The sequence below is a fragment of the Drosophila biarmipes genome, chromosome X (genome assembly GCF_025231255.1).
Source record: "Drosophila biarmipes strain raj3 chromosome X, RU_DBia_V1.1, whole genome shotgun sequence".
Classification (NCBI taxonomy): Eukaryota; Metazoa; Arthropoda; class Insecta; order Diptera; family Drosophilidae; genus Drosophila; species Drosophila biarmipes.
The window spans coordinates 18,233,855-18,260,866 of NC_066611.1; the positions used below are offsets into that span (position 1 = coordinate 18,233,855).

The following is a 27,012-nucleotide window of genomic DNA, read 5'->3' on the forward strand; positions in this document are numbered from 1 at the left end:
CTCTTCTCGCATTTTTCCGGCTACTTTGCGATCGCTCGCCAATGGGATTTTCTATTTCAACAATGGCCAAGCATTTTCCGAGGGTCAAAAGCCGGATCTGCTAAACTTGAAAGGCTGCCAAGAGGAGTTTTTGGCGAGTTTGCGGCAAAAACAAACCAGAACGAGGCGACCGCCCGGCCAAAAACAAAAAATACGAATTCTTGAGGAGATCCGGAGACGACGACATTATTAATAGACGGATGCTAAAGGTTTTTGCACTTGGTTTATTTCTGGCTCCGCATTCCTATTCCTGAGATGCCGCCGTGGTGACAATCCGACCACACGGTCGAAAAATATTTAATGTTTACAGTTTAAGAATAGGTTTTTGATTTGGAATAGGTTTTTGAAACAAAGTACCAGGAAGTATAAAAGCTTTTACTGAATACCAAGAACTCGGCTCTCTTTCCCATGCAATTGATTAAATATTTAGAAAATGTTAAAACTATAAGCAAACTATTTTTTGGTTAAAAAATAACTAGTATGACTTTTTTTAAGTGCCTGAAAAATGTGCATCGCCTATGCAAGTGGAGCAACACACACTCGCACTGGCGGACACACCTACAATCGCAAGGGAAAGCGGCGGAAAAGTGGGAGGGCGAGGAAAAGCCAGGGAACCGCAAGCATAAATATAAATATAAAATTGAGAATTCAATCGAGAGGCGAGATGCCAACTATTTGTGGGCCGGCCACGCCCACACGCACCGAGAACAGGCGCCACACAAAGTCGCCAAATAATGAACTCATAAAATCAGGCAATGCAAATTGCCAGTAGGTGTAAAGTGTAGGCGAAACTAGGATTTTAAATTAATAACGTTGTGATAGATTTCAATGTCAATTCAATTAAAGTTAAGAGTATAACATTATTTGATTGGAAGGTGCATGTTTGTGAAAATCCATTGTTTTCGTATAAACTATTAATACTAATAAATCCCATTTATAAAGTATATCCATAACAATTGTTATATAAAAACCTACATTTATGAACCCACTATTTTTCAAATTCAAAAAATATCAGTTTCCGTTGACCAGTGCTGTTAACTGATCTTCGGTATTTTCTGGTATATTTAGGAGTGTTATCGATGAATATCGGATAGGCGAAAATTATACATTCAAAATTGACTTAAGGGACTTTTTGGGAATACCCTAGGTGCCAAGTATCGATGACATCCCGCCCGTTTACGGTATTTCTGGTATATTTCAGCGAACAGTGGTATTTTTTCCAGAGCAGTAAGCAAGATCTCCGCTCTCCCTCTCCGGAAAGCAGCGCTGGATGCAGCCGAGAGCGTGGAGAAAGGGCGAGCGGGGACGGATGGAAATCGATGTGACCGACGCTTCGGAACACAGAAATCTCGCACGACTCAAAAATACCGAAAAACCGAGCGATGCCAAGCCGAATGTTCCACGGGCACTCGGCACTGGCAGCAATCGGCACTGAAACTCCCATCGGTACATCGGGCTTCGGGCAATTGAAATTTCAATCCGCCAACGAACGGTTCGTGCGCGCTGTCCGTGCGAGTTTCTTGTGCCCGTGCATCGTACCTCCGCAACAACAAAACAGACCTGGCCAAAATCTGCGGGCCTTTCGCACCGAACCCTTGAATTGCGACCGGGAAGAGGAAGCTGGAGCGGAGTTCTTCGCAGAGAACGGTACTTGCAGGCGCCGAAAATAACAGAAACAGCAGCAACAACAGCAGCTCGGCAGCAGCAGCAACAGCATCACACATACATACACACGCGGGAATTTTTTCGGGCCTCTCTTTGCGCGCGTGTGTGTGTGTGTTGCAGTTGCATAGTTTTTTGTTTTCCACTGGAATTTTGTCTCCCTCTCCCTCGCGCGCAACGTTTTCCGCAGAATTGTCTCAGAGCGTGTGTGTTTTATCACTAAACTACAATTTTTTTTGGTTCTGTGCAGTTGAGATTTGAATTTGTCCCCGCCAACCCAAAGAATCGGAGGTTTCAAAGCAATCAAACGAGGGGGATTAATCAAAGCCAAAAATCGAAAGAAGACTCGATCTTCGCACACTCACACACCCCAGCTTACACACACACACACCATGTTCACCGAAAAGGGAATCTTTCCCATTGGCGACGGACTCCTGGACGTGGACGCCGATCGGCTGAAGGAACTCCTCGTGCTGTGTCACGACATCAACGAGATCTACGAGGTGGAGCAGACGCCGTTTGCCAGGTGAGTTGGGTCCGGGGCTCGGCGGCACTCTTCCCTTGCCAAAAGCCGAAAAATGGGGAAAAACAGCGAAACAAGTTTCTCGCATCTCCACTCGGAGAAAATCATAGCCATAAGCCTGGGATCTGTTCGGATTTCTCGACCAGGATGGGTTCTGGGTGGAACCTTAGATGCAGTCCCCAGTCCTACAACTGTCAAGTGGGAAAAGGTACTATAAACCCTGTCCCTTGGTATAGGACACCATTCGAGGTAGAAAACACTATGATATTGGAGTTCTCTGGAACCATGTATTATACGATATTATCAAAACTCAAGAAAATATCAACTCAGTACTAAAACGAGCTAGGAATACTGTGTACTTGGCTTTATACTTGCTGTACAAGTGCCTGTGGAGCTACCTGTTCTAAAATCTCACTCGAATCCAACAAATTGATCATATTGTCGCGCTGATTTTTCTTTCTGTGCAAAAGCAGCTGCCGAAAAAATAAAAGCGAAATCCCAAAAACACCGAAACAAAGCTAAAAATGTTAAAGAAAGTCAGTCGCGAGTCTGTTTTATTTTTCTGAAAAACTTCTGCGTCCCAAAACTTGTTTTATTTACTTTTTTCTTCTTTGCGACGGCCGCCTGTGTGTGTGAGCTTCTGCTCAACACGCACACAGTGACATGTGGTCGGGAGGCAAAAAGAGAGTTTTGTGTGGATAACGGCACAGTGGTTTTGTTATGAAAACGATCGCGGGGTTTTCACAAAATATTAAAATACCGAAAAAAGAAAAATTAAAAAATAAAAATGTCAGCTTGTTAGATTTAGGAATCTGTTCTGCAAGTATCTGAAGATTGATACCCGCAGCCAGTACTTAATATCCATCCGAAACGATCCTGAGTAGGGACTGTGTATGTACCAGGGGATTTTAGTTTATTAACATACCTGGCCTTGGTTCAAGGGTTCTGGGTTCTGGGTCCTGCGCTTATTTTGCGGAATTCGGGCTTGTGCAACCACTGTGCATCTCGTTCTTCCTCATCCTCCTGCGCTTCTTGCCTGCTTCCCTCTTCCGCCTCTCCTCGGCGTCCGCTCCCCTCTCTCGCTCCGCCGCAGAGCAGCTGTTACCGTTTGCTGGCGAACTGACCCTCGTGCTCCGTCTCTTTCCAGGCCCCGCTGGCCCTCTCGCTCGCTCCATGTGGTCGGCACTAGCCCCGTCTCTTTCGCGCCCTCTCAAATGCCCTTCGACTACCTTTATTTTCCGCTGGATTTGCATTTCTACCCTTTTTCATTATAATTTGTTCGCATTGCGCTTTGCCCCTGCCTCATTAGTTTTGCACTCCGTCGTTTCCCCGAACTTCTGCAGGCCGCGCCACCCACAAGGCCCCTTTCCCCGCACCCCACGAAGGTCGTTTGCCTCCGGGGACCCGATCTATCATCGTACTCCCCATTCCCCCCTGATAAGCCCCGTGTTATCAGCGGAGAAAAACGACGAAAACGAAAATTAATAATAAAACCTAAATCCCAATCGACGTTTTTGAGTTTCGTAAGCAGCCAGCCGGCTGAAATTCAATTTTTCAGCCACCGATTGCGGTGGGAGAACGTAGTTCTTATCGGGAGCCCTGTTCCCGAAGTGTCGGCCGTAAAAGCCCCATGGAAATTATATATTAAGTTGGGAAACACTTGACAGAAGTAGTTTAGGAGGGCGTTAGGTGGTATCTGGAAAATATGGCACATGGGCCCTAACTATATTGTCATACCGAATGTTCTGGTAATACAGGTATACCTTTAATAGGCCTTTAAGGGAGTCTTTAATGCATCGTATAAAGCATTAACGTTGACGGTGAAATGTATCTAAGTTGCTTGCCAAAATTTAATGGATTCAAATTTATAATACATTCAACTTTCTCATAAAGCTATGTTATTTGTTGTTGATCACTTTGAAGTCTTCCAATTTCTCTGTTTTATAAAATATTTACTTTGTATTTTTGTTATTATATATATATATTAATATTAAATATATATATTTTGTTGTAATGGGTTAGAAACAAGTGTTCCCTATAATTTATTTGCTTTTGCTAGCCTTTCTCTTCGAACTTGAGCACAACCCCTAAGGTTTTCAGCTCCCTCGCCGGCTATTATTTGTTCATATATTATAATGTTGCTCCCCTGGCATTCCGATCCCAAAAGCGCCTTATTTCGCAGTTTAGGGTTCTGCCTCAGACGGGTTATTTTCCCCGGTAATAGCCATTTTTGTCGGCCGTTTCGCCTCGGTTTCTCATGCTTCTCTGGTTCCGCATTCGCTGGATACCAACTTGTTGCTGCGTTTGCTTTCGTCTCACCTTTTTTCTTGACTTTGTTTAATTTTTTACACATTTTTTTGTGTTTCGGGCCGTTTGCTATATCAACGCATATGTTTGGAACGCTTCACCCGCAAGAAATGCGTCCGAGAGCTTATTTTGGTTGTTATCAGTTGCGGGTAGATAAGGAAAAGCAGGTGAGGGAAGTGGGTTTATAGGGGGGAGTTCTTTATTTTGCACTGCGATAAGTAATATTTTTTTGTGCAGAGAAAAGCCTCCGCAGAATTGCCTCCACAGTTCCACTGCAATAGAAAACAAATACTTACTAAACCTAGCGTTCGATTCACCCGAACTACTAGCCTGGCCTTATGAGACATATTTTTCCGACTTCCCAACTATTTTCAGTGGTTAAGCCTCAAATCGCATAGCACCATGTCACAATAGATTTCGCCCCAAAAAAGTTGAACCCTAATGACCGGCGGAGAAATATAAAAACCTGCCAAATTGGAAGCATTTGACAATTGCAAGCCGTCAATCAGCCGAGGGGCTAGAGGGGCTTGCGATTTCGGCTGTTGGTTTTCTGCAGGCCGGAATGCCGAAAAGTTGGCCAATTGGGCGACGCACATACACAGTATTTCCTACAACTCTCGAGCTGTGCATAATTGGACTTGGATGGATGGGATGATGTATGGTAAAACACAAACTCCATGCGCTGTTGGTGTTGCTGCTGCCCGCTCGGCTGTGGCCCAATTTATATGGAAAAAAGAGGAAAAAATCGAAGAAAAAATCGAAGTAAAAATCGAAGAAAAAACAAAATAAAAATACGATTTGACAGCGAGACAAATGAAGTTGTGGACACCGGAGTTTGGGATTTGCTTGCTGGTTTCTCAGTTGTCTTTGGCCATGTTTGGGTTTTTCTCCGTGGCTGCCACGGAGACTTCACAAAGCCCACTTGACTTCAGCATTGGCACATTGTCCAGTTTTTTTGGACCCCGGAGTTGGCCTTTCGATTGGAAATTAGGACGCATTTTGTGGGCAGCCGAACGCTTGCATAATGGAAATTTTATTCCACTCTGTGTGCAAAAAATATAATTCGTTTCGTACGCGCATTTGGGCATTTGGCAGCGAGTGCGAATCAACAATAAGTAACAATCTTTACTAATCAATTCGAGCTCGCACCCGAGGAAAGTCACACCTTTTTGTGGTATTAAGTTAGGAGTATATTTATTATTCACATGTCTGAAAATTTGGCTGTTTGCCTCGCTCGACGAATATTAATAGTGTTTTTCTTGAGCAAATTCCCTTTCTCCAGGTATGTTTTTAGGATATTTAATTCTGCATTTTTTATTTGAATCTCTTGCAAAGGCAGAGTTGCGCAGACTTTCCCACTGAAAAACGCATTTTCCCCCAATGGTTTTCCGCCTTTTCCTGGGACCTAACGTAACCTCAGTGAGAGTGGCTGACGTCACGGGAAAATCAACCCCCAGTTTCCATCCCAGCAGGAAAAACAGGGATAAAGCGGGGAGTTGGGTGGAGAAGGTCGCCCACTCGCAGGCAAATACACACCCGAACAGCTGATAGATGACTTTGGGCTCGTTGCTGCCCCTGTTTTTGCTGGACTTAAACAAATTTGTGCGTGGGCGAGGTTCAGTCCCAGGAAGGAACCCGACAGCCCATTATAAGCAGCCCTCCTGCGGCACGAACATCATTACTCCCCGGGCCCACTGACAGAGTCAAAGTTTTCTGGTAATCTTAGACGCCGCTCGAGGGGAATATCGATCACAGTAGGCTCTTGGGTTCTTGCTAGGATGTGGCAGAGCGTGGGGCGCGGGCCCGGGATTTGCCTATCGCCCATCTTCGGCTCCCCTAATGCTCGGAGGACCCATTGACAACGTCAACAGGAGGCGAGATTTCCCTTTGTTTTTACAGCCGAAATCGATTTTGCCACCATGTGGTTTAAACGATATGGGGGTAGTTGGCATGAAGGGTCTCCAAAGTGGTGGAAGGGCCTGGTTACATTTTAAGTTTCACTTTAACCCCGTGCTAGACTCCCAAACAAACTTATGGATACATAGATCTTGCTTTTGAAATTGAAAAAGACGCATTTAAATGGCGCTTTCTCATTTGTTTATCTGCATTCTGGGCGTTTGTGGCCTGTGTTAATGCATTTGTTTATTTCAAATTCAACTTTAACTGGGGCCGTTGCTCCCCTTTCTGCTGCCGTTTAGCTTTGTTTGTTTGCAAATTAATTTTTCAAATTGCCATTTTGGCTAATTAACCGAAAGCCAGCCGAGACGCCCACGCCGCCAATAATTTATTGCCCCGCATTGATACAGTTTTGATTATCTCTTTTATGGGCAGCGAAGCGAGGGAGATCGCCCCGAACTGTCGATGATGAGTTCATTTTAATTGAGTTTTTCAATATGCCGCTGAGTGCCTTACGCTAGGTTCCCGGGGGGAGTGTCAGTCAGAAGTCGGCGCTCGAACCGGCCATCTTGGGGTGGCGAATCCGCCGAGTAGTTTACTGGGAATGCGACCTTGGACGGGGTCTATATTTAGGAGTGATGGAAATTCCTGCGCCGGAAAATGTCAGCGGGACATGGCATCGCATAATTTGGAGGGAAACCAGGCTTTTATCGGGACAAGGCGCATTTCCATTTGGTTACGAAGGCAAATAAACGGAAATTTACTCTGGTTTTCTAAAATTATTTTAATCTTAATATTAAGAAGTTTTTGAACTCGGTTATTATAATAATCAACAATTCAAATTAAACAAAAAGTTGCTCAGCATAAGCGAAGCTTCTTCTTGAATCTTTCTTTCTGATATCAAACAATAACAAAAATACGCCCGCTTCAGGAAGCAGAAACACAAGAAAAATAACATCAACACTTTTGCCTTCAAACACGAGAAAAAATGTTTTCCTCAGATAATTAACGCGTTGACAACACCAAGAAAAACAATTGAAGACTGGAGCTGGAGATAATAAGAGCCAAGTGAGAGGACAAGAAAGCCCGGGAAGAAGACGGCGCCGAGCCGGAGCTACATAGTAGATATGTAGAAAGAGGCAAAATAATCGGCAGCCAAGCTTGAAGAAAGTGCCATCAACATATTTTCTGTCCGTACGGGGCGTGTTCGATAGAGCGGACAGCTGAATACTAAGGGAGTTTTTATGGCCTTATACAACACTAGGCAGATTTGATTTTATTCGAGCTGTTAATGAACACTGAAGCCAAAGTCCTTTCTTAGCACTTACCAACACATAAAAGGGAAGATTGGGTGAAAAGGTGTCAGCAGTAACTTTACCATCTTGAAATCTGCAGAGACTCTTTAAATTGTAACGAGCTTTTTGTACATATAGATTTTCTTAAATAGGAGAGTGCTTTTTTTTTTTTTTTGGAGGGGCTACTGTACTGCTGGGAAAAGGGGGCTAAAATGCGACAGTGAAAACGTGTGAGGGAGCGATATCAGAGACACAAAAGCTGCTTATCAAAAGAAATGCAAGAAAGTATACACTTCGTAAACATTTCCTTGTTGTCAGCGGTAATTTCCCTGGCTGGGAAAATCAGGAGGGGGATGCCAGCTCCGACTCCAAAAACGAAAAACGAAAAACTAAAACGGAAAAGTAAATAAATGTTGATGACAGAACATACAATTAGAAGAAATGTCTTGCCCAAAGTGAAATATTAGCAACTCCATCTCCCCCAAAAAATAAATCGTGGTGTCGACAACCCTGGACATTGACATTAAATAAATGGGAATAGATTGCAACCCTTGGGATGTGGAAATGGAAAACCACCTACACGCTTCACCCCACTCCGCCCCTTCAATATTTGTTTTTCGGATCTTTCTGACTACTATGATGCACTGAAAAAAATGGGTAATGAATAACAAAAACTTATTCTGAATATGAGTACTCTTTATGAGTCAATATTACTAAGAAACAAAAGCAATTACACAGTAATTTAATCCTAGTTTCTATCAAAGTATGGGGATTGTCCCAATAGAAGATACGATTTTTTGGTATCTTCTAATTCTGGTACGTGATACATTTTTCTCTCACTGTGACATGTGTTTGTCTTCCTCTTCCACTCGCCTGCTGCATTGAACATTTAATTGCTCTCATAAAACCCCCTGCCACCCACCGCCCCTGGTTGTTCTGCCCTTTTGTTGATAAAGCTGCAGCTGCATTTAATGAGGTTTTTGGCTGTCATTTCGAGGGGATGGCCCGGGGGGATGGTTGCCGGGGGGAGGATCGTGGGGAGGGCCGGGTCATTGACAGGGTGACTAAGTCATGCCGACAGCCTAATGTGAACTATGGCCAAATGTCACGACAATTTGCCCAAAGGTAAACAGAAGGGTGATCAGTGCAAGAGGGGTGCAAATATCGACCCTAATGGCAAGCCACAAAGCCCATAAAATTAATCAATTGAATTAAAGCACAGATCTAACGTTTTAATGGGTTCAGGGAATATTAAAAAAAAAAATAAATATCTTCAAAATATTACAATCTTTTTATGGATTAAATGAATAAAAAGTATATAACAACTATTTTCTCATATTTGGTTAAATTATAAAAATGAAAATGTGCCAAAAATTGTCAAAAAATTACTCAAATTTCCTTTGAATTTATAAAAGCACCCCCAACTTTTCCAAATGTCAAGGATTCTTTGAAAACCTATTTTTCAAAACCAAACTTTTTGTCTAATGACTTCGTTTTTACTATGGTGAACCGACTTATTATTATCTTTTGTTATGGTTTTTTATTTTTTAGCTGCCTTTCGGCTTCAGTTGCTTTGTTATTGAGCAATTTTTAGGCAATTTTTCGATTTCCATTTCCGCTTGACGCGCTGCTAGATGGCCTTTAACCTTTTGGTTATGAATTCTTTTTAAGCACTCTGTTTTTTAACGCTTTTTTGCGTATGTTTTAACTGCCTTTTTGTGGTTAGTTGACTCCAGCCAAGGCCGAGCTAAGCGAACGAGTTCGAAATCAATGTGCAGTGACCTTGACAGGGGTGCCCCCCTTCCTTGCCCCCAGGGAGCGGAAGTTCTTGCAAATTTTGGATGTGTATTATTTAAAAATCAAGCTCAAATTGCAAAATAGTTGGCGATTGCAGCATTTTCTTTTCGTAATGCTTATACGGGCCAGTGGAATTTTATCTTGGCACACAGACAGCATACCTTGACTGGGTGGCTTTTGGGTGGTGAGTGGGTGGCTGGTGGAAAACCCCCTTTCAGCCGCCTGCCTTCGCCACTGTCTTCTCCAAAAAGATAAGATAATAAAATGCGACTCGGCAACGCGAGACATTTTTTGAAACATTTTTTTCGCCCATTAGTGTGTGCAGAGAGAGAAAAAATCTGTTAGAAAAATGATAAAAATCACAATTTTTGTTAAACTAAATTTCATCTATAATAAATTGCTTTTGTTTATATTTTAGATTTTTTTAATCATATATCTACTAAAAATAAATAATATTAATATTATTAATAATTTATAAAGCTCTCCTTTAAATTTAAATACACTTTTCTCTGCACTACAAATATTCTTGTTTATATTTCTGCTCTACATTGCCATGTTCCCCTGCACTTGAGTCGCATTTTCACGTTCAGAGCCCGTGCCCTCCCACTTTCCCGCCTCGCAACCTTTGCCCCCGCCTTCTCGCATTTCCACGGCTCACAGTTCCTAATTCTTTGGCTCAATGACGCATTTCATTGGGTGGAAAACAATTTCGTTCTTGTCTGCTTTATTTTTGCTTTCCATTTTGTGTCAGGCCACATACAAAAAGCCGAAAAAGCCATGGCCTGTTGACATTGACATGGCCATGGGCAACAAAAGGAGTCATTTTTGGGCTATGGTATTTCGCTTTTCTGCGGGGGATGTCGAGCCAGGAACAAAAGTTGTCAGTGGATTCGTTTGAGAAGTTCAAAAGTGAAGGGAGTCTTTGGACGTATTCATTCTTTTATCCGTCAAATGGAACTGACTCACATGGGTACTTAGAAGCGGGGGAAAATAAAAATAAATAGATCGTAAAGTCGATAAATTGGGGTGTTATAAAGAAGATTTGGCATTTTGATTTTTAGTTGGTTAAAGTGGAACTTTGGAGCATTTTTATAGAATTAATGTTACTAGCCTTTTAAGTATTAAAGCAAATACTTTGGATTCTGTTTATTTACTTGATTAAAATGGAACTTTAGATACTACTTACTACTACTATATATAAATATATAGATATGATATGATAATGTAGTAAATGCTTTAAACTCTGTTAATTTTTTAGACTATTTCTTAAAATGATATGATATGTATTATATTGCAGATACGATATGATAATGTAGGAAATACTTTTAATACAGATATGGTATGATAATGTAGTAAATACTTAAAACTCTCTCATTATTTTAGAACATTTCTTAAAGTGATATGATATGATATATATTATATTACAGATATGATATAATGTAGTAAATACTTATTTTAGAGCATTTCTAAAATGATATGATATGATACACTGTAGTATATTATATTACAGATATGATATGATAATAAAGTAAATACCTATAATACTATGATATGATATATATTATATTGTAGTAAATACTTAAAACTCTCATTATTTTAGACCATTTCCTAACTAATATGATATGATATTGTGTTGATTTGCTGGGATTTCAAGCTATACCTATAAAAATTGCAATACTCGTACATTTTTCCGCTTTCGAAGCACTTTTGGAGAACTAGTTCAGTTTGTCGACTGGGCAGCCAGCAGATGATGCAAGTTGTTTCGTGTGGTGTTATTCAATCGCCGACAACAAAGTTGTGTTGCGCATGAGAAAACACATTTCCATATGACGACGCGGCGGGACTTTGGCCGGGACGGGCTGGGACTTAAGGGCTCTACGGCTCTACAGTGCGATTAGTATTATCTGGCTGTTTGCATCCAGGCCGCAGGCATAACAGCTGATAACAGGCGACGATGGGCGCTGCGATGGTGATAATGAAATTTCCCATTTGACATTGGCTCGATCGAGGAAAAACTACGAAACTAATCAAGCGATTAATCGATCAATCAACTGACACTGAAACTAATGAGCCGCACACACACTCGCACACACACTCGCAGGGGAATGGAAATGGAATAAAAAGAAAGACCCCCACATATTCCACTCCATAGAGTTCAATTCCAAAATTGGCCAGGCACAAAGGTGACAATGAGGCGGGCTTTTAATTTAACTCAAACGAAATGCTACGATGACGCACCGACGAGACACCAGCGTTTCCGCTGAATTAATTATAACTGGAAAAAATAATGGGAAGCTGACTGAGAAAATGCATTCGAGTGAGTAACCGAAAAAAGCAAAAGTCCCGGCCCAAGTGCAAGCCAACATGGCATTGGGCCAAGCCGTGGCAAAAAAAGAGGAAAATAAATATAAATCAAGAGACATAGAAATAGAAGCCGAGGCCCCAGCAGAAAAAGAAATCTGAAATGCAATTGGAAGCCAGCAAAAAGCCAAGTTTATGGTCAAGTTGCAACCTTACATTTGGCATTCATTCGGATTCGATTTTTCTGCCTTTTTATTTCGATTTCCATTCCCAAGCGCAGGGAAAACTGTACCCGTCCGATATCTAATCGATGGTCAGGGCAATTAGCCCTCTTATCGCAGGGGGCGATAAAAAGTCGGGGCGATAATAATATTACGAAAAAGAGCACTCCAAAAGGGTATACAACACATTTCTGCAGTTTACTCTGCTCTTGATTCTCTTGTATTCTTTAAGGGCGATAAGGTCGGATTGAAATGTAAGGGCTAGACGATAAGAGATCAACCAGGGAGCTGGGAATTCCAGAAGATATAGTACCTGAAGAGATAAGGATATAAAAAATAATATAAGAGAGGATACATAGTATTCGAATTTGGAAATTTTAAAAAATTTATGAAAACCGATTTTTTCCTTTTACCTTTTCATTGTAACTTGGTCAAAAATGGTCAGAGCCCCAAAAGTCACACTGTTTTGGACAGCTAACAAGCTAGATAATCGATCGCAATAATTTCCTAGCCGATTATGAAAACTAAAAATTTTGGCAAATTTTCGATTTTTTTGCAAGGGGTAGCACCGTCATTTTTTCGAAAATTTTTCAAAAAATTAATTTTTAAGGTGTGAATGCCAAGTTATTGGAAATTTTGTTCCGAATTCGGCAAGGTATGACAATCTGCTCTTGGACCAATACTTTTTTTGTTTCGGCCAAAAATCTGATTTTTTTGGCGAAAAATGAGGATCTCATTTTTGGCGAAAAACCGATTTTTTCTTTTTACCTTTTTTGGTGTAACTTGGTCAAAAATGGTCAGAGCCCCAAAAGACGCACTGTGTTGGACTGCTAACAAACTAGGTAATCGAGCGCAGTCATTTCCTGGCCGATTATGAAAAATTTTGGCAAATTTTCGATTTTTTTGCAAGGGGTAGCATCGTCTTTTTTTTGCGAAAATTTTTCAAAAATTTATTTTTTAAGGTGTGAATGCCAATTTATTAGAAATTTTGTTACGAGCTCAGCAAGGTATGACATTCTACTTTTGAACCAATACTTTTTTTGTTTCGGCCAAAATACTAAATTTTTTTGGGCGAAAAATAAGGATCTCATTTTTTGGCGAAAAACCGATTTTTTCTTTTTACCTTTTTTGGTGTAACTTGGTCAAAAATGGTCAGAGCCCCAAAAGACGCACTGTTTTGGACTGCTAACAAACTAGGTAATCGAGCGCAGTCATTTCCTGGCCGATTATGAAAACTAAAAATTTTGGCAAATTTTCGATTTTTTTGCAAGGGGTAGCACCGTCATTTTTTCGAAAATTTTTCAAAAAATTAATTTTTAAGGTGTGAATGCCAAGTTATTGGAAATTTTGTTCCGAATTCGGCAAGGTATGACAATCTGCTCTTGGACCAATACTTTTCTTGTTTCGGCCAAAAATCTGATTTTTTTTGGCGAAAAATGAGGATCTCATTTTTTGGCGAAAAACCGATTTTTTCCTTTTACCTTTTTTGGTGTAACTTGGTCAAAAATGAGCCCCAAAAGACGCACTGTTTTGGACTGCTAACAAACTAGGTAATCGAGCGCAGTCACTTCCTGGCCGATTCTGAAAACTAAAAATTTTGCCAAATTGTCGATTTTTTTGCAAGGTGTAGCATCGTCTTTTTTTGCGAAAATTTTTCAAAAATTTATTTTTTAAGGTGTGAATGCCAATTGATTGGAAATTTTGTTACGAGCTCAGCAAGGTATGACATTCTACTTTTGAACCAATACTTTTTTTGTTTCGGCCAAAATACTGATTTTTTTTGGGCGAAAAATGAGGATCTCAGATTTTGGCGATAAGTCGAAACCTAGTAAATGTTAGTTGTTTTAAAATAAAAGTTTTTGAGCTCGAAAAAAGTGTCTTGCCGAGACCTAATGAGCAGCTGTCCGCGCCTTCCTATCACAAATAAACTCGAAAAGGCAGGCTGGAAAATGATGACTAACTTCAGAAATGCTAACGGTGCAATCTGGCGACAAAATTTCCGCACTTCACGCTCGAACAAAAAAACACAAAAACGACACAAGAAAGGCAGCCAAAGCCAATTTACCGTTGCATCAGAAGCGGCCAACAGCAGCAGCAGCAACAAAGGCTGGCAAATGAAATTGTCTAATTGCCGAGGCAACAGGGCAGCAACTTCGGACAGCCGGCAACGCGGCGCATGCGCAACATTTTGCCCAGGCAATGAAAACATTTTACGTGATTTGCGTGTACAATTGCCCAAAAAAAGGTACCAAAAGTGCACTTGAAGAAATTGGGTTGACGAAAAATACAAGAAACGTGAAAAGCTCGAAGCCAAAAAGGTGGAAAATTCGTAAAGTGTAATGCGAATCGTTTGCTTTGGTTCGCCCATTCGTTTTGGTCGTTAGGGGGTTAAGCGGGGGGCAGCAAGGGGTTAAGAGGAAGCAGATAAAGAGCCGATTTCGTTGTTTTTTCCTCTTCACATTGCTGTTGACTCGAAAAAGAGGTAAATAAACTTCTTATTACTTCTGGGCCCCGTCTCTCGGCCCTTGTTTCCATGTTACCAACTTTTACCTGCCGCCCACCCCCTTCTTGGCCATTTCTTGCTTGGTTCTCATTCATTGTTTTGGTAATACCCTTCAAGAGGGTTCTATTGGTGTGTTTTCGTAAGCCAAACCATGGATTTTCCTTTAAATAGATTTAAATATAATATATGAAATATAGGAATATGAAAATTAATAAAAATATTGGAAACTAAGATTAAAAAATGTAAAAACTAGTTAAAATACACTGTTGGCAAGGGTGTACGGGGTTCATCTTGCCAAAGCCAACTTCATTTCTTGTTTGTTATAATTTTCGTATGTTTATGTTAATTTTTCGCTTAACAACAATACACCAAGCAGAAATTGTTGGCAAAAAACGTGACATCGTTTTGGGACTTCAAAATTGGTTTGGTGATGTTGTTGTTGCTGCTGCCGTCGCCTCGTCGTTGAAGGCTTTAACCCATGCTGACCCCGTCTTTGTCTCCCCTTCTTTCACTCACCTTTTGCCTTGTGTGTTTCCACACAGCGAAAATGGCAACCATATTTTTCTTTTAGCCTTTTTTTGTTTTCGGCTAACCGCTTCGGGGGCTTGACAAATTTGAAATTTTAATTTTTAACGGTTTTCATTTCGAGTTTTCGGGGGGTTTTATGGCAAATTGTGGCTGCAATTGCTTCACATGCGAAAATCGGGTTTTTGGGCACTCCACTCGGTTTTAGTACTCATTTAATTGGTGGGTAGGGTTTTTTATTTTCGGTATTTAGGGGTATTTAGTAATATTTAGTGGGAATTTAGTGTCCTAAAAAAATGTATTTTTGTGTTATAAAAAAGTGCCTCCCCTATACTGGAGCAATAGGAAAATTTTCCTACCGCTCAATATCAAACTCGCTTCGATGATTTAACCCTGCCTGTTCCCAGATTCGAATTCCTTCGCACATTGTAGTCAAGATTGCATTTGCATTTGCTTATTTATTGCCACACTTTGCGCGAATTCCTTCGCCTGGCAATATATTTATTTCGCTCCCATTGAAATGAACTTTACATTCATTGATAATTCACACACTCATTCACTCTTAACCCCTTACACAACACAACACAACACAATGCAAAACAAAAGGAAAACACTTGCCACATGTGTGGAAATTTGTTTCACTTTTTAATTAGTTACATATATTTTGTGTGATGTTTTGTTTTCAGTTCAGCTTTCGTATCAAATTAATCGAGAATTATTTTGCAATTGTTGCGTAGTTTTCTAGTTGCATTTTCTTCTCGCGGCCGATGTAATTGCTTTAATTGTTATTCAAGAAATGCGCCGACTACCCGTTTTTCCCTCGACTCGCAATTCGCGATTCGCGATCCGCGATTCTCGATGAAATTTGCCCACCAACAAAGACAATTAATGGCTTATGGCTTATTTTGCAATTTGTTATAATTGAGTGAGTGCAATATGCAATTGCATTTCAGGCGGCCACAGATCGTGTGTTGGGGGCGTGGAGGGGTTAAGCGGTATTGGCTTCAAGGCGACATTTGCTTGACTGTTGCTAAGAAAACCTGACAAATTGTGATCGGGGAATACACCAAATACGCCACTCTAATGCTCTTTAATTAATATATAATATAATAAAATATTACAAAGCTAAAAAAGATGATGAGAAAAATGGTCATAATACCTATGTATTAGCTTTCTTAAGCCATCTCAAATTTTAGAAATTTTCGTCGAAACTCACCGCCGAAAAGCCTGCAAATCGCGGTTCTCATGATTCCACAAGGGTATACCAAAATGCAGCTGGCCAGCCCAACTGGGTCCCAAGTTACCCATAGAACCAGCGATGAAAGACCGAAAAAGATCTTTCAAAAGCACGCACACACCAGCGCCCCGCGCACACTCACTCACGCACGTTCCGCACTATAAACGACCTGGCATGTCAAGTATACAAATTGCAGAAAAAAAGAGCGAATGGCAGAGAACAGAATAGAGTCAAGAACGGATTGCGGAGGAGAGATCAGCCCAACCGCACCCGCAAGTAGAAAAAAGAACCATATTATAAAATGCAAAAACATTACAAAAAAAAAAAAAGAAAATAACAACCAGGAATGCAGGAAAAGGCAAATCAAATCAAATGGACAAACCGAAGGAATGCGGCTTTAACGACCATGCGAGAGCGGGACAGAGCTCGGGAGAGACAAGGACGGCCACATGGGGGAGGGGGTCTGAAGATGCTGTCAAGGTCGTTGGTGTTCGCCTTGAAAACAACAACAACAGCGCAGAAGCAGCGAGTGGAACTGCCAAGAAAACTGGTCAGTCTGCAAGAAGATGCAACCGAGCAGAGCGCAGAAGAATTGGAGATGCCATCGCGCCGTCTCCCTCTGGCGCGGTTTCTTCAAGCCCTCTCTCTCGCGAGCCATTGTTCTGCAGAAGGAAAAAAGTACGACTGCGAATGCCAAAAAGTACTTGACTAATTAGCAGGCTCCACGAAAATGCCCGAGATCATGATGCGAACATGATGTTGATGGATCCCCCAAAAGGCTGTCTGCTAAATCACTACCCAAACAAATCTCCAGTCTCCAGTCTCCTCTTTACATAATTTGCACGCTTCGAAGATTTTCGAGCCGAAAGGGTTTTTTGAACCTCTCCCTGAAAATCGAAAAGAGGCAAAAACCGATCCATTAACAACAGTTCAATGGACTGGGCAGCGGCTTATTAGTTTTTAAATGTTTAGGAAGAATATCTTATAGTCACAAGTTGGCATCTTCCTATAAAAAAAATCCCCATATTATTTACAGATCTCTAAGGTTATTCTACTAAAAATTGTGATTGCTGAAATATTATTGCCCCCTTACTTTGGGAGATCATTAAAGTTCGCTTTGGCGTTGAAAGCTCAACAATATGATTACTAACCCCACTTAGCCTTCCCTTGCCCTCACCTGTCTCTGCTGACTAATTAAACGACATTTATTATCCTTAGTTAACAAGCTTGAAGGTCTCTTTGTGATTGGATTATGGAAACTTGAAAAGTGCTTAATTTTTCGCATATTTCTCTGGCATTGTTCGTGGGCTCCTCTTTTGTTGGGGCTTAGGTTTTTTCCTCATTTCGTTTTATTTGTGGTTGCCTCTTTCCTTAAAAGGTAATTAACACTCGGCCACGATAATTTGTTTTTAATTATTGAGATTTATTGATTTTTCCCGCATTTCGGCCAAGCCTTGACCTTTTGAACTTTTCTGCAGCTTATTATATGTACGTATATATATTTGGGAGCAACAACTCAGTGTCTTTGGAAACCTTCCCAGCAATCGATTGAGATATATCTCCCGAACTCGAACTTCTTGTGCTTTATGTTGTTTCGCCTGTGGCGTTTTAAAAATAACCCGGCAAACGAAAATAAAAATCATAATAATAACATCGTAACCACATGGAGAGAATCGTATTTATAGATGTGCTACGGAGGAACTTGCAGTTTTGGGGCGTGGAATATTCTGGGCACTGTTATTTTTCCAGTATATTCATTTATTTTTCGTTTGTTTTTTGCATAAATTAACATTTTTTTTATTGTCGGAGCGGCGCGAGAACTTCTCACATCCCATATGTGATGGGGCATTTTTATTATTTGAATATTATTGTTATTGCCCCCTCATCTTTTGGTATTTTCTTTCGTGGCGCAGTCTAAAAATAATGAATTCTCTTTGTTTATTTGCAGGTAAGAGATGCCGGAATAATTGTTATTGTCATGATAACTACCCAAAGTGATGGGCGATGGCTGAGCCATTGGACTGCCGTGTGTAAGTGAGGAGGGTTCTAACTTTAGAGAGGTTTTTTGGGGGGATAACTATATGCCAAACCCGGTTTAATGACGATCTTGATAGGGCGAACCCAGTATTTGCTAAAAGAGGCGTCATTTCCAGGCTAAAGATCAGCTATCGACCAACTGCAGCCGATCATAACGATCGGAGTGGAGATTGCCTAATTAATCGCGATGGCGGACAAGTAAACAGGGATCGGATCACCAAACCCCGGCTCTGTGGATGTCGGCTCGCCTCAGGATCAACGATCACCGATTTCCCCCCCTCGAAGACTAGTTCTTCTCGGGCAGCACACTCTTTACCAGGTTGTAAACTTCAAACTGTGAAGGGCCTTGCATAATTTGTGCCTCGTACAACCTGTAAGCCAGCTGCTCCGCTCTTCAGAGGAAAATGCCAAGAAAAACTGGTGGAAAACCGGGGGGGCAGGGAAAATGGGGGAAATCCGGAGACAGCGCGAGATCGGCAAAGCATGAAAAGATGATGAACAAGTTCTGGCCGAGGTGGAGTTGGAGGCCAGGGGAAGGGAAAGTCCCCAGTACCCAGTACCCAGTCTGCAGTCGGAAAGCCAGAGTCGGAGTCGGAGTCGGAGTCAGAGAGTCGGTGGGAAGTCAAAGCACTTTAGAGCACTTTGAACTTTTACAGTACACGACTCTATATAGCGCACTGTGTGCTGTATATGTTTGTAAAACAAATTGTGGGCAGCGCAGAGAGACGGAGACGGAGTCGGAGCCAGAGTCCCAGTTGGTTAATGAATAGGAAAGAATTCTACAAATAAATAAATAAATGCTGTAGAAAGCAAGCGGGAAACGGTAAATTATCTTCTATTTGAACTTATTGCACAATTGAAATCTTTGACTCCGGAGGAAGGGTATTTAGAAAGATATTTTAGAGTATGTCTTTTATAGGGAGGAATTCCTATGATTATCTACCGGTTACTGAGGGCTGCTGATCTCAGAAATAGGTGTCCAAAAATCAGATATCTTTCCTGGGGTCTGATACAAAAAATTATAATTTTATTAGGCTTAAATCTAATTTGAATAGGTAAGAGATAATTTTTAATTATCAGGGTTAGCCGAACCTTCCCTTCCTTCTTATCAGTGAGGATTACAGCTATGTCTCCCGCGAAAATTATAGAAAAAAGTGTATCTCCTCGTCGTTCTGCCCGATCAACTCATTTCACCCAACCGAAGTTATTCTTTCTCTTTTGCCTATATCTTGATTCGATTTGTTGAAATTGTAAAGAAACTCAACGGTAATTGATTGAAGAGAAAGAGCGGATGATGATGATGATGCTGATGATGATAGTTAGTTAGTTGCCCGACTCGATCGATCAGTTTAGGGCATCGAATATAATTTCTTTAACCTTAACATTGTCTGTCGATCGCTGATTGATTCCCAGTCTGTCAGTCCAACGACTTGCTGTCCAGTCATGCAGAACGGAATAGCCCCAAACCCCACAGAAAATACAGAAAAATACAGAAAAGTAAAGAAAAATACGGAAAAATAAATAAATAAAGAGCCCGGCTCGTCGCGAAGCTCTTCTCCAATTGTTAAGCACCTCTAATTGCAAAAAGCCCCACAACAGAAAATAAAACTGTTTTTCAGATGGAGCGAGGCAGTTGTTTTGTTCGCTTTTTGGTTTTTAGGAAAGGTTTATTAGTGAAGCGCGTGAGACATTTGTCAAGAGATGTGCGTGTTTTAGAAGGCGCAGGGGGCGGAGAGGTAAATTACTCACAAAAGTTCAATGTCAAGATTTTCGTTCACTTTTTCGAACAGTTTATTGAACTTTTCCCCTCACTGAGCACTTACAACAAAATAAATATCAACAGGAAAAGCTCAAGAAATGCGATAACCTCTAAATTAAATCACACTTTAATTTATTGGCAATTAGTTATTTAGTTATTTATTAAAATTAGGAAACATTTTAAAGGTGTTTTAGAGGATAGTTTTAATGTTCGAAAAATATTTACCCTTTGAAATTCCTAAGATTTTTGCTGATAATAAAGATATGGAAAATAACTACTATTTGCAGTCAGATAAAAAGTCAGCCAGCTTTGCTGGATTTGCTCATCTCAGAGATAGAACGACATTTTTGGGAAATATTTCTTAGCGCTGGGCTTGAGAACCTAATTAAGGCGAACTACGAACGAGTTTCTTTTTCATTTGTCTGAAAAGCAGCCGAAATATGTGAGCAAACAGAGCAACAGCTACAGATACAGATACACGGCACACAGATGCAGATACTACAGATACAGAAACAGATAAAGATACGGATAGACAGAGATACACACACGCCAAAGATACTTTTTGTTTGGGACCAAGTCTCCAACTCCAATTTGGCGCCGCATTTTGCCGTTAGTCATGCATATATATTTATATGTACACAGATACATATATAGAGATATAGATATATATCTATATAAAGCTCGGCGATCAGCGGACAAATATTTCAACTTGAAATACAAAAACTTCTTGGAAAACATTGGCAGATAGATACACACAGATACACATAAATGCCAACTCAGCAAATACTCTTAAAAGTATTTTATTTTTCGAGCCAGTTTCAGGTTTACTTTGTTGTATATCAAAAACTGGCGGGGCAGAGGCGATATATGGCTATATAGCGATATGGGCAGAACTGTCTGCTGTGCCGCGCCGAGCTGTGCGGCTTGGAAACGACCTTTGCAGGCATTTTTGTTATTGTGGCCAATACCTCTTTTTGTTGCCATGTCCAAAAGTGGGCGGCAAAGAGACAAAACCGAGTCGAAACCAGATCAGATCTTAGCCAAACCAAATTGGATTCGATTGGATCGCGGAGCCCCGATACTTACTCCCAGACTAGGCCAAGTCGAAGCTCACTCGTCTGGCCGAACTAAATCACAGCTAACCAGAATGTTATTAATCAGAAAATTATGTAAAGCCTGCAGTTATGTGAATGGTAATGGTCGACAGGCAATTATGGCCCTGGTTTAGACGGAGGAATCTAAAGAATTCGCGTTAAAACATTTTTTAAGATGTATCTCAAGATTCAGTCGCGAGACAAACTAATGGTGTCATTGTAGTGTATCTAAAGCAATTATTTTAAATATTAAAAATGGTTTAACTACAAATATTTTAATATTTTATCATCCTGAAAGAAATATTTAGGATTCTGTATCCTCAACTAAAAACCCCTTTCAACCGAATCTCCACTCAAACGAATTTCAAAGTTTATGGCACTCAAAGTTGCGGCTTTTTTTGCATCCGGCTGCAGATCATGATTACCATCATCATTATCGTCATTGTCACACTCATCCAAAACTGTCACATTAACTTTGATGAGGTGGTGTGCGGTGTGGTGTTAGATCGGCGGTGAGCGGAGTCCGGGGATCGGAGTTGGGGGACCGAAGATCGGAGACCGGAGAGCCACCGAAAGTAATCGCCGCTTGGAAAAGTGCAGGCGAAAACTGAAAGAAGAAATTTTATTTATTTTTTCTTTCTGTTGCTTTTCTTTTAACTTTCACCTGATGCCGGCGACAGCCCAGCGGCAAAAGACGCCAGCAAAACGCGCGCCGCTCGCGCACAGCATTAGAAGTGATCATGATTGCGATTATGATTGCGATAATGATCATGGTTACGATCATAATGGTGTTGTGCTGCGAAAAAATTAACGCAAACGCACGCAAAAATGTCACCGCATAAATAACAACAGCAAAAATAGTGGCAATAATAACCAAGAGAGGCGGCAAAATTGTGGCAAGTAAATGGAACTGTGTTGGAAAGTTTTTCGATCTGTCGCCCATATATGGAAAGGTAACACAATCCTCCGTGCGATATGTGAGCCCAAGTGAAGGTTTTCCGCCGCCTTGAAAGCAGATTTTCCGATTTCCCGGCAATGACCTCTGTGAAATACCTTGTGATTGATATATATGTTGGGGAATAAGATAGGAAATAGAAAATAAAGCTGGAAAAATGTCTATATTTGACTATCGATATTTTCAAAAGATCATGTCGATAAAATCGATTTTTTCTGGCAAAGCAAGATAAAGTCACTTGAAACTGTTAAAACACAAAGTATTCAAATCAAATCAAATACCTTGTGATTGATATATATATTGGGGAATAAGATATTACAGGAAATATATTTCTGTATCTATCTATATTTGACTATCGATATTTTCAAAAGATCATATCGGTAATATCGATTTTTTTGGCAAAGCAAGATAAACTCACTTGAAACTGTTAAAACACAAGGTATTCAAATCAAAGGTTTTTACCGTACAGACCGAATCCCTCCGAAAGAAACAAATCTCTTTGCAAGGCCAACTTTTGCATATCTCAGTGTGTGATGATGACCTGCTTTTGCCTTAAATTCACCCCACTCCCCGCATTTCAAACTGCGTTATCTTTGCCATGGCACACTGACTGAAGTCTGCAGACTCGGGTACTGAAGACTGTAGACTGTGGACCGGAGACTGAAGGCTTGAAGACCGGCACATAAACCAACCATTACCGCCATTAAAGCCGCAGCAACAACAGAAAGCGCTTGCAGAGAATTGAACAAAAAAAATATCAAAAAAAAGAGACAACACTCGTAAACTAAGAAAACAACAAAGCAAAGTTCGCTTTGTGGCTCCGAAGACTTCGCACATGCAAACAAATTGCAGGCAGCACACAACACACATATGCAGATGCCCGCGAGTGTGCGCAACCACCAACTGACCTTAGCACTCGACACATCGCATCCAAGCGGCAATAATATAGTAACTACTAACTGGAGAACCGGAGAACAGGCAGCGAAAGAAGCGGAGAGCACTGTATCTGCGGAATGAAGAATGAAGTTCGCACAATGGCGGCTTGTTAACAATTTTGCGTGGAAATACCCTAACTAAAAGAGAGTTAGGCTGTATGCCTTATAGAGAAGGTTCTTGCCCAGCAGCAGAAATTCCAGAGTAGTAGTTCTAGAAATACTAAAGGTAACATATCTTAAACAGTTCTTTATTGATATTCAAATTTAACTAAATAAGGGTAATCAATTAAACAAAAAAAAAAAGTATGAAAAAAGAATGCTTACTTTATAACTTATGGAACAGGTTCTTGAGTCACTAAGGAATTAGAAGCCTTGCTTCACACGTTACAGAGTGGGTTCCTGACATACCAGACATAGGAAATTCCAGAGAATTAGTAGCCATACAGTAGTTTCTTAAAGATAGGATATCTTAGATGGTTCTTTATTGAAATTTAAATTTTACCAAATAAAGGTAATCAATTGTTGGAGGGCCAACTGTATGAAGAAGAAAACCCATGTTGCAGAGTCTTGGGACAGTGATTAATACCCTTTGGTCGGCCAGGTCTTAATCTGCGTCTATTGTTTGGCATTTGCATAAATGTTTATGCTGCTTTCCAGGGTATTTAAGCCAACTCTCTTGCAAAGTCGTGTGTTTGTTTGTTTGCATTTTTGATGTTGATGTTGATGTTGACTTTCTGACTTTCCGACTGGTGTGCTCCGCACGGAAAGTTGATTCCATTTCTTACCTTCGTCCCTCCCTGTCTTGTGTCTTGTAAACAAAAGACCGTTAATTGACATAGAATTTTTTGGTTTATGCCGCTGCCGTGAATACACAAACTTCTCGGTCGAAATAATTTCCATAAGGTTCCGTCGTCAGCGGTCATATACCTACATAAGTTCTTCTTTTCTGTGGTCTGAAACAAAAGCAGTTTGTCTATCGCAGTTCAATAGCCCCTTGAACTGTCAACTCGGAGGTTCTGAACTCGCAGCCGATGTGCCCAAGTGCCCCATCGTAACCTTTTTGGGTTCGGAGGGGGCAGGGCACATAGGAATCGACCCAAATTTATGTGTGGGAAATCAGCTGATTGCTCGAGAGCACGAGGGTGACTCGAGAGGGACTCCACAGGTGGGCTTAGGATATGGGGGACTGAAAGGCAGGCGGTGGTTTCCAAGATAGATGGATGATAATTCCATGGCTTACCCTAGGCGTTCTTGTATTCCACTTGGTATTCAGTAGATAGATGGAATAAGTGCAAGACAAGATACAATATATATATTTTTAACTTAATTTTTAAATAAAGCAATCTCTTGAACCCCGGCGACCATGTAAATCCCTTCTCTTACAACTCAATTTGGGCACTTCGAATTGAAAAATCTTTGTTTTGCGAGCGAACAAACCCTGGCTAAATGATGATTGATTCCCAGCCATTAATTACATCGATGCAGATTTCTTGATAAACATCTCGGCATCAACTCATCAAGAGCATTATCATCATCTGTCATCGTTTCAGGGGATCGTCCCCGACCGATGCACCACTTTAGAGCGGGGCAATCGCAATTGAAATGTTGCGTTAATTGCGACTAATTAGTCATCAATACAGCATAGAAAATAATTAAAAGATACGTCTATATAAGAGCAGGAAACTTGAAGAGATTGACGCGAGAGCGATCAACCGGCCGAATGAATCAATCAGCACAAACAAGTTTACATTGACCTTTGTTGAAAACAGCAAAAGTGGATAAAATAAGACTCAGCAAATAGCAACAGCCACTGTAGATACAGATACAGATACAGATGCGGGTAGTTCTAAGATATAATGTACGATCGAAGGTGAAGGGGGAGGAGTTGCCGCGAAATAATGATTATAATAAGAAGACGGCCATAACAATAACTTTTTATTTCTTATGCAAATGAACTTGAAAAATATTTTTATTGCCCTCGTATTATCTGCCTCTTAGTCATTATGAAACAATTAAAAAGAATTAAAATATTGAGGGGGAAAGGGGTATATGAAAAGGCAGTGCGATTCGCGGCGAGGGCGTGGGCGTATCTGCAGAGAGATACTTGTACTTCCAGATTTCCGCTCCATTACTCACCCAGGGATCCATTTGGCGCAACGGCAATAACCATCAATTATCGTCTGTCAATTGCGAGTCTTGTAATGTGTATCTCAGCGATACAGATACATGGCACCGCCGCCGCCGCCACCGCCACCGCCATCGCACGGCATTAGATATATTGATAGATTTTTTATTGCAAAACTTTATTATTCATAATCAATTGATTTTGCATTTTGCCCGCGCCGCAGCTTTTGCCGCTGCTTTTTCTGCTCATTATAAGGATCCCGGGCGATTGCATAACGATAATAGTAATAATAACAGTCGGGCACATAAAAATATCGATTTTCTACATTTGTTTGTTTGCCATTTGTGAAAGGTCCCCATGCACATACCACTGCTCTGTACACTCGACGGGAGATTGTTGGGGCACCCGATACAGATTCGAATCTGGTTCGGTTCGCGGAGAGTTCAACAAACCGCGCGGAATTCAAATCTATTGACCCAAAAACCACTCACAATCGGTTTTTTAGCGAATAAATGGCAATTGAAAAACGCTTCCAAAATACAACAATGACAAGTGAGGCAAAAAGTAAAAAACAAAAGCCAGAAAGCCAGATCGCAATGCAACATCATTAAGCAAACAATGAGCAATCAGCGGAGGAAAGTCCGATTCCAGGCCAAGGCCGAAATCAGCAGGAAGAAAACTAAGGTATCGGGGGCCCATGGAGCGAAAGGGCCCCGCGAACTGGGACAAGGCCGATATCATTTACGGAATTGCCAATCGAAGGAAAGATCAATGAGTGGGAGGCAGGAAGTGCACGGGAACATATTACTCAACTGGCGTTGAAATCAGCCAGATATTGCGAAGGAAAAATGGGCTTAGAGCAGAACTAGAAAGTACGAAAATGGTAAATGTAAATGGATCTGTTTGAAGACCGAAATTAGATAGCTTTATGAGGGATCTTGATATAGAAAGTACGAAAATAATAGTACTAAACAGATACTTTGGTTACTTAAAGGCTAAAATAGAATGGTTTTATAACTATATATGGTTATTTCAGAACCAAAATAGGATAGTCCTATGACAGATATTGATTGCAAGGGGATTACTTGTATATTTGAAATAAATTATATACTATGAAAATATTCCTAACAGATCCCAAAACCGGTTACCCTTTCCTCAGATTTTCGTGGCCCAAACCCCGCGATAATAACACCCGAATTATTGGAGTTGTTTCTTTATCACACATTTCTCACCCCTCTTCGTGGTTCACACATTGCGTATACGCAGCATGTGCCGCCTTTGGCATTAACGAAAAAATACAACAAGTGGAAAAAAACATTTTTATGGACTACCTTGAACGACCTTGCCGCCGTTTAGGCGCCCGCTAAGCAAACTTGGTCAAAATGCATTAACAAAAAAACCGAAATACACCGAAACCAAAACAAAAACCGCACGAGAGTCGCGCTCAACGTTTTCGTAGCGTTTTTCGCCTCGATTCGATTTTCGATTTGGGTTCGATCCCAGTGTGTGGTGCACCTGTGTGTACAGGTGTGTAGATATGCCCCAATATATACACGACTATCTCATTATGATTCGGTTACGGTTCGGCGTTGTTGTAGCCGTCTTGCTACCACTTTTTGGGCCTTTTTGCCCCTTTTTTATACACTTTTTCGGCTGAACCTGTGTGTGGGCTGCACTTTGGTCAGTGAGTTTTGTGACGATGATATGGTGTCATCATTGACACCACAGCACCAAAAATCCAGCCATAAAATACGAAATGAAATGAAATAAAATCAAGACGTCCAACGGACGCCCACGGCGG

At 40.9% G+C, this 27,012-nt stretch overlaps 1 protein-coding gene across 2 annotated transcripts in view; it reads left to right on the top strand.

The window, feature by feature from the left end:
* Nucleotides 1-1,451: 1,451 nt before the first annotated feature.
* Nucleotides 1,452-27,012, top strand: part of LOC108023403 (death-associated protein kinase related) — a 60,309-nt gene continuing 34,748 nt past the window's right edge. Inside the window, exons 1-2 of one of the 2 annotated variants that reach the window (XM_017092854.3) lie at nucleotides 1,452-1,686; nucleotides 1,952-2,227. In XM_017092854.3, the coding sequence (XP_016948343.1) occupies nucleotides 2,094-2,227 (134 nt within the window). In that variant the 5' untranslated portion in view covers nucleotides 1,452-1,686; nucleotides 1,952-2,093. Of the gene's footprint in view, nucleotides 2,228-27,012 lie in introns of both variants that reach the window. The other variant, XM_017092853.3, reaches the window with a different exon arrangement.